This window comes from Copadichromis virginalis, linkage group LG23, assembly GCF_057382275.1.
Source record: "Copadichromis virginalis isolate Kocher_CV1m ecotype Utaka linkage group LG23, C_Virginalis_male_GT1.1, whole genome shotgun sequence".
Classification (NCBI taxonomy): Eukaryota; Metazoa; Chordata; class Actinopteri; order Cichliformes; family Cichlidae; genus Copadichromis; species Copadichromis virginalis.
In genome coordinates, this window is record NC_140639.1 from 44396990 (window position 1) to 44411028 (window position 14039).

General features: G+C 40.0%; 1 protein-coding gene across 4 annotated transcripts in view; it reads right to left on the reverse strand.

Moving 5' to 3' along the window:
• Nucleotides 1-212: 212 nt before the first annotated feature.
• Nucleotides 213-14039, reverse strand: part of jam2a (junctional adhesion molecule 2a) — a 21135-nt gene continuing 7308 nt past the window's right edge. The window contains exons 2-11 of one of the 4 annotated variants that reach the window (XM_085447986.1): nucleotides 13671-13736; nucleotides 13357-13467; nucleotides 9554-9703; nucleotides 9256-9443; nucleotides 8926-9028; nucleotides 7984-8091; nucleotides 7828-7843; nucleotides 3307-3378; nucleotides 1269-1302; nucleotides 213-1101 (exon numbers count right to left, since the gene is read on the reverse strand). In XM_085447986.1, the coding sequence (XP_085304112.1) occupies nucleotides 1063-1101; nucleotides 1269-1302; nucleotides 3307-3378; nucleotides 7828-7843; nucleotides 7984-8091; nucleotides 8926-9028; nucleotides 9256-9443; nucleotides 9554-9703; nucleotides 13357-13467; nucleotides 13671-13736 (887 nt within the window). In that variant the 3' untranslated portion in view covers nucleotides 213-1062. Of the gene's footprint in view, nucleotides 1102-1268; nucleotides 1331-3306; nucleotides 3379-7827; nucleotides 7844-7983; nucleotides 8092-8925; nucleotides 9029-9255; nucleotides 9444-9553; nucleotides 9704-13356; nucleotides 13468-13670; nucleotides 13737-14039 lie in introns of all 4 variants that reach the window. The other 3 variants (XM_085447985.1, XM_085447984.1, XM_085447987.1) reach the window with 3 other exon arrangements.

A 14039-nucleotide genomic window follows, 5' to 3' on the forward strand; every position in this document is an offset into this window, starting at 1 on the left:
CAATCTCAGACTGATAGCAGACTGCCTTACAGGCAGGTTTTAGTGACAGTGTTATGCTTGAAAATCTCATTTTGTTGCCAACCCCCCCAACATGTGATATAACTTGACGTAATTTGTGGTTTTGAAAAACATGCCACCTCTAGTGTATAGGCAGCTACTTCTCGTGTTGCATTCTTTCCACCATTGGAAACACGGTAATAACAAACATGGGCTTGAGTAGAAAAAACTTTATTACTGATACACTATTCAAATAAAACTCTGAAGTCATTCACACAGCCTAAAAACAGACACTCCATTTGATAATCAGTGGCACAGAAATATAAAGACATATAAAGAAAAAAGTAAGGCAAATTTTTTTTTACAAAAAAAGAACTGTGATCCATAGATAAATATGACAGACAGACAAATTAAAAAGGCACAAGGTATATAGTATATATGTATATTTATAAAAAAGACCATGCAGGCACATCAGGATGGAATGGGGTTGTCCTCAGCGTTATTGTTAAGTGGCTTCTTGTTCTTACTAAGATCACGAGTGGTCCCAGTGTCGAAGACGAAATACTGACTGAGGTAAGCTGTAGTTTTATTGAAAACAACTGAGATGCTTCCCTTATGGCTTTAAGGAGAATTCCCTGTCATGATTCAATTTTTTAAAGACAAGAAATCTATCAAATTAAACATCAGTCTTTGGTAAAAAATAAAAATTGAGTAATTAAAGCAGTTAGCCTTAGAAATTTATACTGAGAAAAAAAAGATCAATTGCAAATTCAACATCTGACCACCAGGGGGAAGCAGAGTACCATGAAACTGTACTTAATCCCATAATAGCAGGAGACATCAATGTAAGAGGCGAATACACAGCAAAGCCAGAGTAAAGAAGCCTTGCAGATTTTCTTGACATCAACCATCCGGAAGGATTGGCGGAGGAATAAAGATTGAAATTAGCACGTATTGGAAGATCAAGAGCTCGTTCTGAGTCCGAAACAAAATCAGAATCCAGTGTTGGCACCTTATCACCTTTTTTTTCTTTTTGTTTTGCTTTTGGAGAAGAAGACCAGCTTCTCAGAGCATGAACGACTGTGTGTGTTTAAAATCCTGGGGCTGAGAAGAGGGACACAAAACAAGTATTAATGTTTGCTAAATAAACTGATGATTTCAATTAAAAAGCACACACACACACACACACACATCAAACATCCGGTAAGTGCGAACTGCTACATTTAGGCAAAGTGAGAGGGAAAGAAGCAAACCTGAAAACAAACACTTACTTCTTGGGGTGGAGGGATGTAGTTGACATTGGACCTGGAAGACAGAAACATGGTAAGAACACCTGACAGCTCTAACCTGAGTTATATCTCGCCTGTATTAATAATGCACGTGGCAAACACAGGTAGGAAGAACAGTCAGAGCGAGCTCGTCATTAGGCAGCACTGGAACAAAGTGGAGAGCAAAGTGTAAGGAAAGTGCTGCAGTTTGTCGCAGGAGGGCTTGTGTATGTGCATTTGGAGAATGAGAGACCTTTTTAAATCAATCAAGATGTGCAGACTTTAATTGCTCTAACAATAATTTGTTAATTATTTAGGAGTTACAGCCATTTCTATAGACTGCTGTGGTATACAGGGGCGGGATTATGAAAACCGTGGTGATGATCAGAGCTTTAAATGTGCCTGTAAGCAGATACGATTCGGAGAGAGTCGGGGTAATGCTTTTCTCATTTCCGATCTTTACACCAAGCTAACGTCTCCTGTTTGAATAAACAGCTATGAGAGTGCTATTGATCTCCTTTCAACATGACAAGCTCGATGTTAAAAAACAGCTCCCTGAATTTCTTTCTTCCACATTTACAGTCATTTTAAATAGTGCAAAAGAGGGATTTGCACATTGAAAAGTTGCAATTTAATTGGTTTTTTTTAATATATAATATATGTATGAAAATTAATCCTGTGGAGCTTTAACAGAGTGATTATCCAGATGTCTGACAATTAAAAACAATAAACAACTTGCATGTATGAGTTTTACTTATATTGGCTTCATTGACATTTAATGCTTAAAATTCTATCGGGCAATTTACCTCACCTCGGAGATGTAGAGATCTTAAAAACTCGTGTATCAAATATGACACACTCGGTGTTACAGGATTAAGCAATCAAGGCTGAATGATGGTCAGAGCGCTGCCCTTTTGTCTGCCACGAGTTCAACGCTCAGTGAAAGTTGCAGCTTCAAAAAATCAGGTTGAAAATTAAAAATATCTATATTTACGTTTCTTTGGGTTGTGAATGGAGATAAATTGGTGCCAATTTGAGACCTCATCAAAACTGTTGAAATTTTTACTTCTTGCTTCCGTTTATGATGTTTGACCTCATTTCCTCCCCTAAATGGTTCATTACACAAACTCACTGGCAAATGAAAACCAAATTTTTGTTCACAGGAAAATCAGTTTTCGACCAGAATCTGCGAACATCTTGAATCAGAGAAGACTTTAATGTAGTTTAATGTGATTTAAATGTAACAATTATGTGTTCAATCTGAAACTAAAAGCCGAAGAACCTGTGTTTTTCCAGATGAGGGAACTTTTAGTGCATACATCCAACTGTAGGTGTGTTTTCACCATTCAAAACAAAAAAGTTCACATAGTCAACTTTGACTTGTAAGTACGTTTGACATACTCATTTTCTTTAACTGTAAATAATGTGGAATTGATCAGAGATGCTGTAAAACGCCATTTATGAACACTGGAATCATTCATCGTGAACTGTTTGCATCTGCAGAGATGTGCAAAGGTCCTTTTGTTCAGCAACAGTATTGTGTTGCAGCGGCACGCGGTGTTAAAAGTCTAAGTGATCACGTTAGCGGAGCTGTGAACTGTTGTGTAATGCATTTGGCTTGCTGAGTGTCTGGCACATCAACCTCTATGGCTTTAATTATAGTCTCGAAATCACCTCCAAAAATAAGTCTTTTGGAAGTGATCCTCTTCTAAGAAATTAAAACTATTTCACAGGGAAAAAATAAAAATATCAATAACCCATAACTTAGCCAGTAAATTTAAAGTTGTAGCCAAAAAGATGTTCAGCTTTAAATGAAGACAGGAAACAAGTAGCTTGGCTCTCTGTGAGCAAAAGAAATCTTCTTACCGGCACCTCTAAAGCTCAGTAATTAACACGTTATCTCGTTTGTTTAATCCAAACACAAACAGCCAAAACAACATATGGTTTTAATGGTGGGTCAGGTTCTGCGGTTCCTCCAAAGTCTCGCTGTCTGCGAAGCAGTTACGTCTGTTTATTTTATTTCCTAATGTGCCACACTCACATGTCCTCAGCTCTGTGCAGGGTTTGGCTGCTGATGTGGGCTGCACCATGACACTGGGAGATCCAAAATGACCTGCGGGGGGTCAGGGCATGGGCTTTAACAAGAAGCATGCCCTCGTGGACTCGTACTGCACACCATGCTTTGGAGTGTGAGTATTAGTGTGAAGTCATCCGTAAAGATGTGCAGCTTAACTGTTGGTTTGGAAAGCTGGAACATTTGTAACCTAAATCTGTCAACCTCCACATTTGATTTCTATTCCATGCATTTAGCTCTCTGTTAAATTTACCCCACAGGATTGTGCATTCAGATTTATACCTGGAAAGCCAAAAGATACCACAATTAACATGCACAGGCGCCCAACCAATTATGTCTCTGGAACTGCTGGTTGGACAACAATGACATTCACTCATATGCTTAGGTTTAGTCAGGCATGTTGAATCATAGTGGATTCTGTCATTCTGCAACAAAACAAGCAAAGAAATGACCCTGACCAGTGTTTTATGGTCATTTGTGTGTAGTTTTTAGCAATGCCAGACCTCTAAACTCTCATCTTTGGAATAATATTACTAGTAGTAGAAGTCCTAATAGTCCATCTAATATTTGAGCAATGACCTGAATTCCAACAGACGTTGGAAACCCAAATGAAAAAGTAAGAATCAAAATAGGCAGAACTAATATGTTCAAGCCCACTTTTAAATTACATAGAGAAGTAAACCAAGATGTTCAAGCTTATTTGAGCACACTTTATGAATGACATTTCATAAACCAGCAAGCATGCAGCCAATCACATGCAGCAATCCAACACCGCAGTATTAAAAAGCTCAAACTGTGTGACTGCCTTTTGTTTGAGCAATGCATTTAATAGCTGGAGTTACCCAAGGCTCCAGTTTAGGCCCCTTTAAAGGCACAGTGTGTAAAATCTCACCACTAGGTGTCAGTAGACTGCAGATTACAGGCAATTGATTTCTGTTTTCTTACCCTCCTAACATTAGCTAATATCTAATAAGCTGAGAGTAAGTAATTGTGACAATATCGGGAATAAATAAGCCTGTTCATGAAGTGCCAGTCACGTTAACTCTTTCCTTCACGTTTTCACTTCTTTGGTGTGGGAGACCTCTTCTCAGATGATTAAACATAGGTATGATCATTCATATTTAAGTCTGAAGTTGTACACATGAATTAAAATTCAAATCAAGTTTAAATTTGGATTGAACTGATTTAATAACAAACTACTGCTAAATGCAGAAAAAAGCTTGTCTTGCTAGAATGGTAGACTAACTAAAAACACAAGGAATCAAAAACATAAGCAAAGCTTGCGGCATGTGAATGCCATGAGTTCTCTTCTCCATCATTAGTGGACTACACGTGGTCAGGCAATGTCCATTTCAGCCACTGTAATTAGGATGGAGGAGAACATGGTGGCTTCCACTAACTGTGCTCTATGCTTTCTATCAAACACTGAAACACTGACGACTGCAGCTGAGAGCAACTTGGGGTTCAGTATCAAGGATATTTAGGATCGAAGCACCAACCTTCCAATCAGTTCCTGCTTTACCTCCTTAACTCCACAAACTAAACACCAAAGAATGCATATTTATGTGTACAGCTGACTGTACCTTTAAAGACCTGTACTATATCTAGTTCCTTACTACAACTAGAGCTGGGCGATATAAGATTTTTTCATATCACGATATGTTTTTTTCCATTTCAGGCGATAACGATATATATCACGATATAAGCCAAATAACTATATTTGTAAGATTTAAATGTGCCGTTGCTCACAAGTAAAATGTGAAATAATCAGCAGCTTGTTTTTATTTAAATATTTATTTCCCATAATAAGTTCAACAGGGTAGATGTACTTAAGGAACATGAGACTTTTTCAGATAAATAAAGGCAAATATTGCAAACTACACAAAAGGCAGCCGCTAAAGCGTTTAAGTTTCAAAATAGAACAAACGAAACAGACTAAATTGTCAATTCCACTTAGAAACAAAATATTAATTCTAAAAATAAATCTTAGTTTGTTTTACAGAAGAACAGACAAAACTGACTAACTTTTGTCAATATCAAATAAACTGAGAACTAAAAGGAAATTCTCAATCTCTCCTTGTTGTATAGCTGAGCTTTTCAAACAGTTTTAACAGTTACTTTAGTCTGACAAAAGCCGAATGACGAATTAGTGCTTCCAGTCAGAGACTGAGGCTACGTCCACACGTACACGGGTATTTTTGAAAACGGAGATTTTCCGTTTTCGTTTTAAAAAATAATCCCGTCCACACATAAAGGCAGAAATGAAGGAAAACGCTGCTATGAACATGCCAAAGCAGCAGGTGGCGCTAGATTCCTAACCGTGCAGAAATGTTGGCCAATCAGAAGTCTAGAAGCCTCGGTGGGAAAAAGTAAACAAAGCTGGGGCATAGAAGCAGAACCGAGTCGTATGTGTGGAGGGACAGTAACTGTGTGTATATGTAAGCATTTAAACACTGCAGAGAGTAGAATTAACAGTATTGTAGAAATTCATTTCACCGAAACAATAACGCGGCGCACAGTGTGACGTCAAAAAATGCGCACATCTTTGACACTGCGTTTTCTCCGTTTTTCTAGTCCACACGTAAATGCAAAAACGGAGTTTTCAAAAATATCCACCCTGGCCGGAGTTTTTAAAAATCTTCGTTTTCAGTGACCAAAAACGCCGTTTACGTGTGGACGAAAGGTGCAAACACATAGAAAAAATCTGCGTTTTCAAAAATACCCGGGTACGTGTGGGTATTGAGCATGCACCAGTTTATTGTATTTCCAGACTTGCTTTCGGCACAATTTACAGTGCGCGCAACTCTGTTTTTTGTCAGACTTGAAATAGCCGAAATACCTTCACACTACGGAACTTCTATGGCTCTTCCGTTCGACAATCTCTCCGGCATTGGAACCATCGTCTGTTTTCTCTTCGGTAACCTTCGGCCACGCTCGGTTGATTTTTCTAGTCGGCACACTCATTTCCTTCATTACCCGGGCGGTACGGTGGCTGGCTGCTTCCCAAACAAATACACATGTGCGGCTTGGCACTTGTGCTGTACGTAACAAGTCACGTGACGTGACGCTGCGGCTGTGATTGGTTCGGCTCTGCGCTACTTAATTTGGATTGGCTGTTCTTTTTTTTCTTTTTTTTTTAAGAGGACGAGAGCGGCGAGGTCTATCGCAATAGTTTAATTTTTCTATCGAGAAAAAGTTATATCGCGGTACATATCGTTATCGTTCTATCGCCCAGCTCTAACTACAACCGATCATTTCAAGTATTCACCATACACTGTGAAATCACTAGTGCCTCATTTGAAATAAAAGAAGTAAACTGTTTCCTTCTTCTTTGGCTAATATTTTCCAACAGGATCTTAAGTGAGCAACTAAATGTGACCGCAGCTACGCTTTTTAGTATCCTAAAAAAAAAAGCCAGAACAGTCCGAACTGTGCTTCATTCAACCAACATTCATCTACGACGACTGAAAACACATCCGCTGTCAGTCCTCAGCATGAAATAACATTCATCCATCTAACCAGGTGCCCGAGGGACCATTTTTCTCTTAGATGCCACAATCTAGATCTGCATCGCCGCTCAGTAAATTTGTACCCACTATCGGTGCATCAGAAATCATGTCGCATTGTCTTTGATTCTTTGTGAAGAAGCCTGTTCTATAAATAGGAAGTTGACACTGACAACTCCAGTTAGCTCAGCAGGATAAGCATCAGACTTTAAGGAGAGCTCTACGCTGACTCCCCATCAAACTCCAAGCAGTAACAAGCCAGTAATCAAATAACATAAAGTCAGGCGAGTCAGACCTGGGATACGAGGCCATGCATTTATGTCTCTGTGTCTTCTGGAACCTCTTTACACCCACTCTGGTGTGTTTGGAGGGCAGTGTCTGTAAGACGGGTGTAAGCGCCTTCAGCTATGCCACACTCTCATTCTTCAATATCCAAATAATCCTTTTCAAATTACCCGTCCAATCAGTTTAATTGCCTATAATTCCTTCTACTGCCAATATTTTCCTTCTTGCTGATTAACAGCCTGTAATTATTCCATAATTATGTAGCACTGATTGTTTCCCCCACAGCCCTGTTTTGAGGAGGGAGGAGGCGGGTGGAGTGGTCATCTGTCTGGCTGTATTTTGACATGAATTCAACATTAGTACATCTGCTTGGAAGTGGAAATCAATTCTAAAAAAAAAAAAAATCAATCAAAATAATAGCAAAAAAACGTTTTCCCAGGGTTTTGCATCTGTTGCCGCCAATCAAATGACCCAGTGAGTTGAAAAGCAGGCACTGCTGCATCTCAAATGAAAACACACACTCACACACAGCCACAGCTGTCACTCCATACAGTCCTGACTCAGCACACAGATGCAGACAGGCCGGCTAAGTGCAACAACAATCCACCCCTCCCCACCGCCTCCCCTCGACTTCAGCGTGTAAGATATTAGCTTGTGTTTGTTCACATCAATGTTAATTTAATCACAAAGCTCTTACCTTCCTCTGTGTCCTGTTGATGAATGAGCCGGGACCGTGGAAGAGAAAACAGAGTCAATGTCATTCTTTTTTTGGCGGGAATTGAAAACAGTTTCTATATTAATTGGTGCACTGTGGAGTGGTTATCGGACTGCCAAGACAGCCACACAAACTCACGGCTGAAGAAGCCGTTCCTCTGTAACAGGAAACCGCCGCATCCACAGATGAGCACGGCCAGGAAGACCCCCAACACTGTTGCCACTATCGCTGTGATGTTGACGTCCTCTGGAAGTGTGAATGAAGACTGAATTATGAGCTGTTTACTCGCTAATTTATTGAAGCAGCGAGACACAAGATAAATCAGGAAGCAGCAAATAAAGCAAAGTAATCTCCTAAAGTGGGAAGCTGTACTGCAGCGTTCCTATAATTTAATAAAGTCCACTTAATATGCTTTTCTTTTTGTCATATATATACAGTTACAATGATGAACGCTCATCTTAAACAAGTAATGCCTGTGAGCCACAAGCTCAGGTCACACACTGCTGTAAATGCTCTGTTTTAGACAGGCTTCTCCTCTCGTGGCTCTGTGTGATGTCACTGAGAGCAGCAACCCCTAATATGGCCATCTGTGATTGCAAAAGCTCCACCCACCTGCTGTTAAAACATTAATGAGCCAATGGGAAGCAAGTGGGAGGAGCTAGTTTCAGACAGATGGACTGCACCAGGCTCAGTGTAAAATAAACTACTTTTTAAAATCAAGCACAGCTGCTCCTGCACAGTCCAAGAATAAAAAATATGGAGCTGAAAATGAGCATAACAGGTCTACTTAAAGTGCTTAAATGGTAGTGTGCATTAACGTAGAGCACATTACATGATTTATTAACAAGCCCAGCACTTATTTTCATCAACAGCGTCGTTTTATATTTTGTAATTTGGCCCACACTGGCCACAGGATCTCTTCAAACTGTAGGCTAGGCTATAAATGTGTCCAGACTTTAGAAGCAGGGTGGAATGAACTTAGTGGGCTTTTCCTCTCCACTGCATCCTTGATTTTGTCTGGTGCTGAAAGGTGTGGGGGATGAGGCGGGATTTAGTGTGGAAACGCACACACACACACACCTATCGTCATATGCTTGGCCTCGCACATCTTGGGTAGTCCCACTCCGTTGGATGCCAGGCAACTGTATCGGCCAGTGTCCTCTTTGGCTACAGATTTAAACTCCTGTGGAAGAGAAAAACCAACCAACAAACCTCTATTATTAGAAAGAGCACGCTTTAAAGTGAAGTGTCTTCTGTCCTGACGTGTCCTTGAGGAAGAATCAGGAATGCTACCTTGTATCAAACCGAAGAGCAACTCAGCAGAAGCATCTTTATGCTTACACGATACTACAGTGTGCAACATTTGCCTGGTTTTCTTTATCTGCATGCACACACACTTATTTGTCTCACCAGAACTCCTGTGCGCGAGTTGATTAGATAGGTTGCGTTGGCATGACGGGGCGGGTTCATTGGCTGGTTGTCCTTGTACCAGGAGTAAGTGGCAGGTGGGATGCTGTGCTGGTCCCTGCAACTCAGCTGTACCACTGAGCCAGTCACTGCTGAGCTGGGGATTTCACAGAGTGGGGTTTGAGGCGGCACTAAAAGAACGGGCAGAAAAATCACACCAATGTAAGCAAAAAAACATTCCCATCTTTAAAATAGTCTGAATGTTCTTATTACAGCAGATTCCCATCTCAGTCAGTGGTACCTAGGACTTTAAGCGTTACATTGGTCTCGCCCAGGTTGACAGAGTCTTTAGGAGCACTGATCTCACAGCGGTACTCTCCAGCATCCTCCTGGGTCACTTTTTTCAGCGTCACTGTCGCTCCTTCAATGGTCGCCCGGCCCTCAAAGGGACCTGAGAGAAAGAATAGAAGGTCAGAAGTGGAAATGTCTTCCATGGCTGTGGGCTACAGCCACTGCATGTTATAATCTACGGTCTGCAATACTGCCACCCAAAATTTAATAACCAGTAGCAATTGAACAATTGCAGCATGAGTAAAATAATCTACTATTAAATGTTTTCTTTTTTTTAACCACTGCTATAATTTGGAGACATTTTGAGTCGCTGTAAACCCAACACTGAGGATTTCTTATACTGTCATGCAGCTGGACTTTTGTAGACATTACCCAATGGAGGTGTATGTGAAAACGCAAATGTCCAAGTCTGATCAGACAGCCACGGAGTGCATGTTTGTGTGTGGGTAATAATCTGGTACAGCTATCGAGTGGCTGTCCTGTGTCCAGCCTGTTGTACACTCTACTTCATCGTCAGGAGTTTGTGTGTATCACTGGTAAAGGTGGGTGGATCGATCTAAATATCGATACCGATACTACCGATATTTTGGTTGGATGGTCTTAGAGCAGGGTGTCCGACTCCAGGCCTCAAGGGCCGGTGTCCTGCAGGTTTTAGATGTGTCCTTGACGCAACACAGCTGATTTAAATGGCTAAATGACCTCCTCAACATGTCTTAAAGTTCTCCGCAGGCCTGGTAATGAACTAATGATTTGATTCAGGTGTATTGACCCAGGGTGAGATCTAAAACCTGCCCTCGAGGCCTGGAGTTGAACACCCCTGTCTTAGAGACATGCTAGCATGATAAGATTGATGCTTTGTTTTTATCTGCTAGGTTCAGTATGTTATATTTTTTTTAATGAAAGACAATGTACCTCATACCTTTTTGTGTTTGACTGTCACATCTATTTTATTTATAGCTTGTAGCACATTTAAACAACAGAAGTGGACCCAACGTGCTATAGAGACAGACACGGTTACATTTCCGGTCTCCCAAAAAAAAAAAGTTTCAAAATACACGAAAAGCTGAAATTAGCTGGAAAGTAAAAATCACAATGATTTAGTAGTTATCTAAATTTACTGCAAAAAATAACATTAAAATGTATTAAAATAATTTGCAAATTGATGAGGATTCATCTCATAAACGATCAAACACTGCTCTTCCCTACATAAGCTGCTTTCAAGCATTGGTATCTGTAACACTGGTCCTATATTTACTTGGTATTCGCACTGCACTAATAAATGGCTTTAGTTACAGGGATTTCATCAGGTTAGGTTTTTAGCCAAGACAAGAAATCCTTCTGTATTCACTATGAAACTTACACAAATCAACTTTTAAGAATTTAGAAAACTATTATGCATTTTCTCCAATGATGTAGCACTGTGCAAGTGTTGGATAACCCTTCATTCCTTTACATTTCCTTCCATGGAGCCACACTTTCTTGTAAGCCTTTAAAGTTGTTTTGAACAGTACATCTTCAGGCTTTCTGAAGGTCTTTCAAAGTTTTTATTTGGCTGCTTTTTCACTCATTTTCAATCCAGTGCTTGTACCTGACCATTCTCAGAAGAAGGATTTATGTGTGTGTGTGTGTGTGTGTGTGTGTGTGTGTGTGTGTGTGTGTGTATATGTGTGTGTGTGTATATGTGTGTGTGTGTGTGTGTGTGTGTGTGTGTGTGTGTGTGTGTGTGTGTGTGTGTGTGTGTGTGTATGTGTGTTAACCCACTTAATGCCGACTTATTCAAGAGTGAAAAAAGTACCTAACTTGAGAGATGAACCAGTGTTGTGTCTACACATAACAGACAACTTGGGCGCTTTGTTACTAGCAGCCTCATTTGTTCCCATTTCTTTAGTTTAATCTATGAAAAATTCTATTTGATTCGATATTTGGTTTAAATCATTGTCAGTATATACAGAGGAGGTCAGGGGAAAGGTACGACAGTGTCTACAGCCATCTGGTTTGTGGCTGCATGTCAGCCAGTGGTGCTCGGGATCTTGCAAAAATTGATTGAATTATGAATGGAGGAAAGCACCATCAGTTTTTGATTCATGATGCAATACCATCTGGAAAGCATCTTATTGGCAACAGCTTCATTTTTCAGCATGACAGTTATTCCAAACACACGTCAATGCAGTAAAAGCATATCTGGATAGAAAAATACACAATGGAGCACTATGAGTCATGGATTGGCCTCCCTAGAGCTCAGACCACAACATTACTGAAGCAGTGTGGAAGCATGTTGACAGAGAACAGAACAAAGGGCAGAAACATCCAAAGCTCTTCTTTGGATGTCCTTCAAGAAGCCTGGAGAATAATTCCTGAAGACTTCTTAGAGACATGACAAGAAAGCTGCCAAAGAGTGTGATGGAGAATAAAGGTGGCCATACCAAATATTGACCAAATATTAGCTTGTTGTCTCCCTAAGAAACTGGTTCCCAACAACCTTTTTGTGACCTTTGGTGTTCAAATGTATCCAGTATTTACTTTCAATATTATTCATACATACCTTTTAGCTACTACACCTAAACATTACCAGTGGTTAGCTAAACATTTCAACTGTTTATCCATACTTTAAGTTACTAGCTTAACAGTTAATCAATACGGTTAGCCAACATTTTAAAAGCTAGGAATACGTTTTAGCTAGCCACTGTTTTACGTGTTTATCTATTATGTTAAGCTAATTTGTTTATTAGTAATATTAGATAATACTTTCATATAGTAGCCATACTTTCAGTAATCTATTTGAACTTCCTCTTGATTTTTGGACCATTATATATATATATATATATATATATATATATATATATATATATATATATATATATATACATACACATATATATATATATATATATATATATATATATATATATTTTTTTTTTTTTTTTTTTTTTTTTTATTTATTTATTTTTTTTTTTAAATTTATTTACTTATTTATTCATTTTTAATCCTTCCTGGGTTCTTTTTGGTGTGCTCCCCCCACACAATTTGTTAACTTTACCACCACTTGGTTGTTCAATTGAAACAGTTAAACTGACATTTCCACATATATGTCCCGGTTACATCAAGTACTCCTGGTTGGGGAATCCCCTCTACCTAAGGGGCTGGGGAATTTTTCTTAAAACAGTAAACTATAACATGATATCTCAGCTGAAATTAAAATAATAAATTTTACAATCCGCAGTCGTGCAGTTTACATAACTCCATATCAAAAAGCTGTTATCTCAGAGAGATAAGGACGACTTCCATGGCAAGGCTTGTCATGAATTCACAAGATATAGCAGCAATTTCTAAGAAGCAGCCTCACATTATGAACACAGTAACTATTCATAGCACCTTTAAAACTAACTTCAGCCGTAAAGCAGCCAATGAAGAGGCAGCGATGGGTCAAAGGCATTTCAAAGCCTTGACATATTTGAGAAAACTGTCAGGCTAACTGCACCGCCTTTAAAAACGACTGGCCCGGGTGAAAGCTGCTGGGATTCATTATTTATTTCGCCCATTAAATTCAAATCCTAAAACATAAAGATGAGAGATCAAGGACAAGAGACACATAGACTGTGAAATATCTCACCCGTACCCAAGTGTTTTGTTTTTTGTGGGGGGGGGGGGGGGGGGTTGTGTGGCACACCCTATCCAGCTGGTACTGCAAGCTGATTACAACAAATGTCCTGTTTGTTCACCGAGAAGATGGAGAGCGACGGGATGCTTTCTCACCTCGAAACTTTCCACCAAAGAACACAAAGGAGACGTCTTTCCCCTTCTTCTTCCATTCGATGCGCGGTTGCTGGTCTTTCTCTGTATAGAATATGCAGGACAGCACTGCATCTAAAGAGGGAGTGTGACCAATGAGATATTTATTCCACAGCAGCAAAGGATCAGTGGCATTTTTAACTGCTTGGGCTATTTATAGCCTTATGATTTATTTTGACAGAGAGAATCAGATAGAAGCTTGGTTAGAAAAAACAAACCAAAAAAGACCAAAACGTGGAAGCGGCCCACAGGAGGGCTGCTTTATTTCCCCGCCTCACCTTTGTGCTCCTCTACCTCCACTTTATGTCTGTTGGTCGTCACTGTGACAGGAACAGAGGGGGAACCTGGTGAAAGAGGAGGAGAGGGGAGGGAGAGTGGGAGATAAAACGAGAGGTGAGAGCAGTTCAGAATGCAATATCACTCATCATCCATTAGGGGGCAAGGTGAATTGGGTAAAGTGCTCCACATTGCCCGCTAACTGCAAGAGGAGAATACTTAATGGCCGTCTCTGGTGTCTTGCTCCACTGTCTGAGGTAAAGACGTCAGTCGTCTTTCTCCAGGATATCTGGAGTTAAGGACGGGATTACTCCCTCCGTCGATTTAATCCGGCGGGGTTAAGGAGCAGCCTGCTGTATGTTTAGATAGAA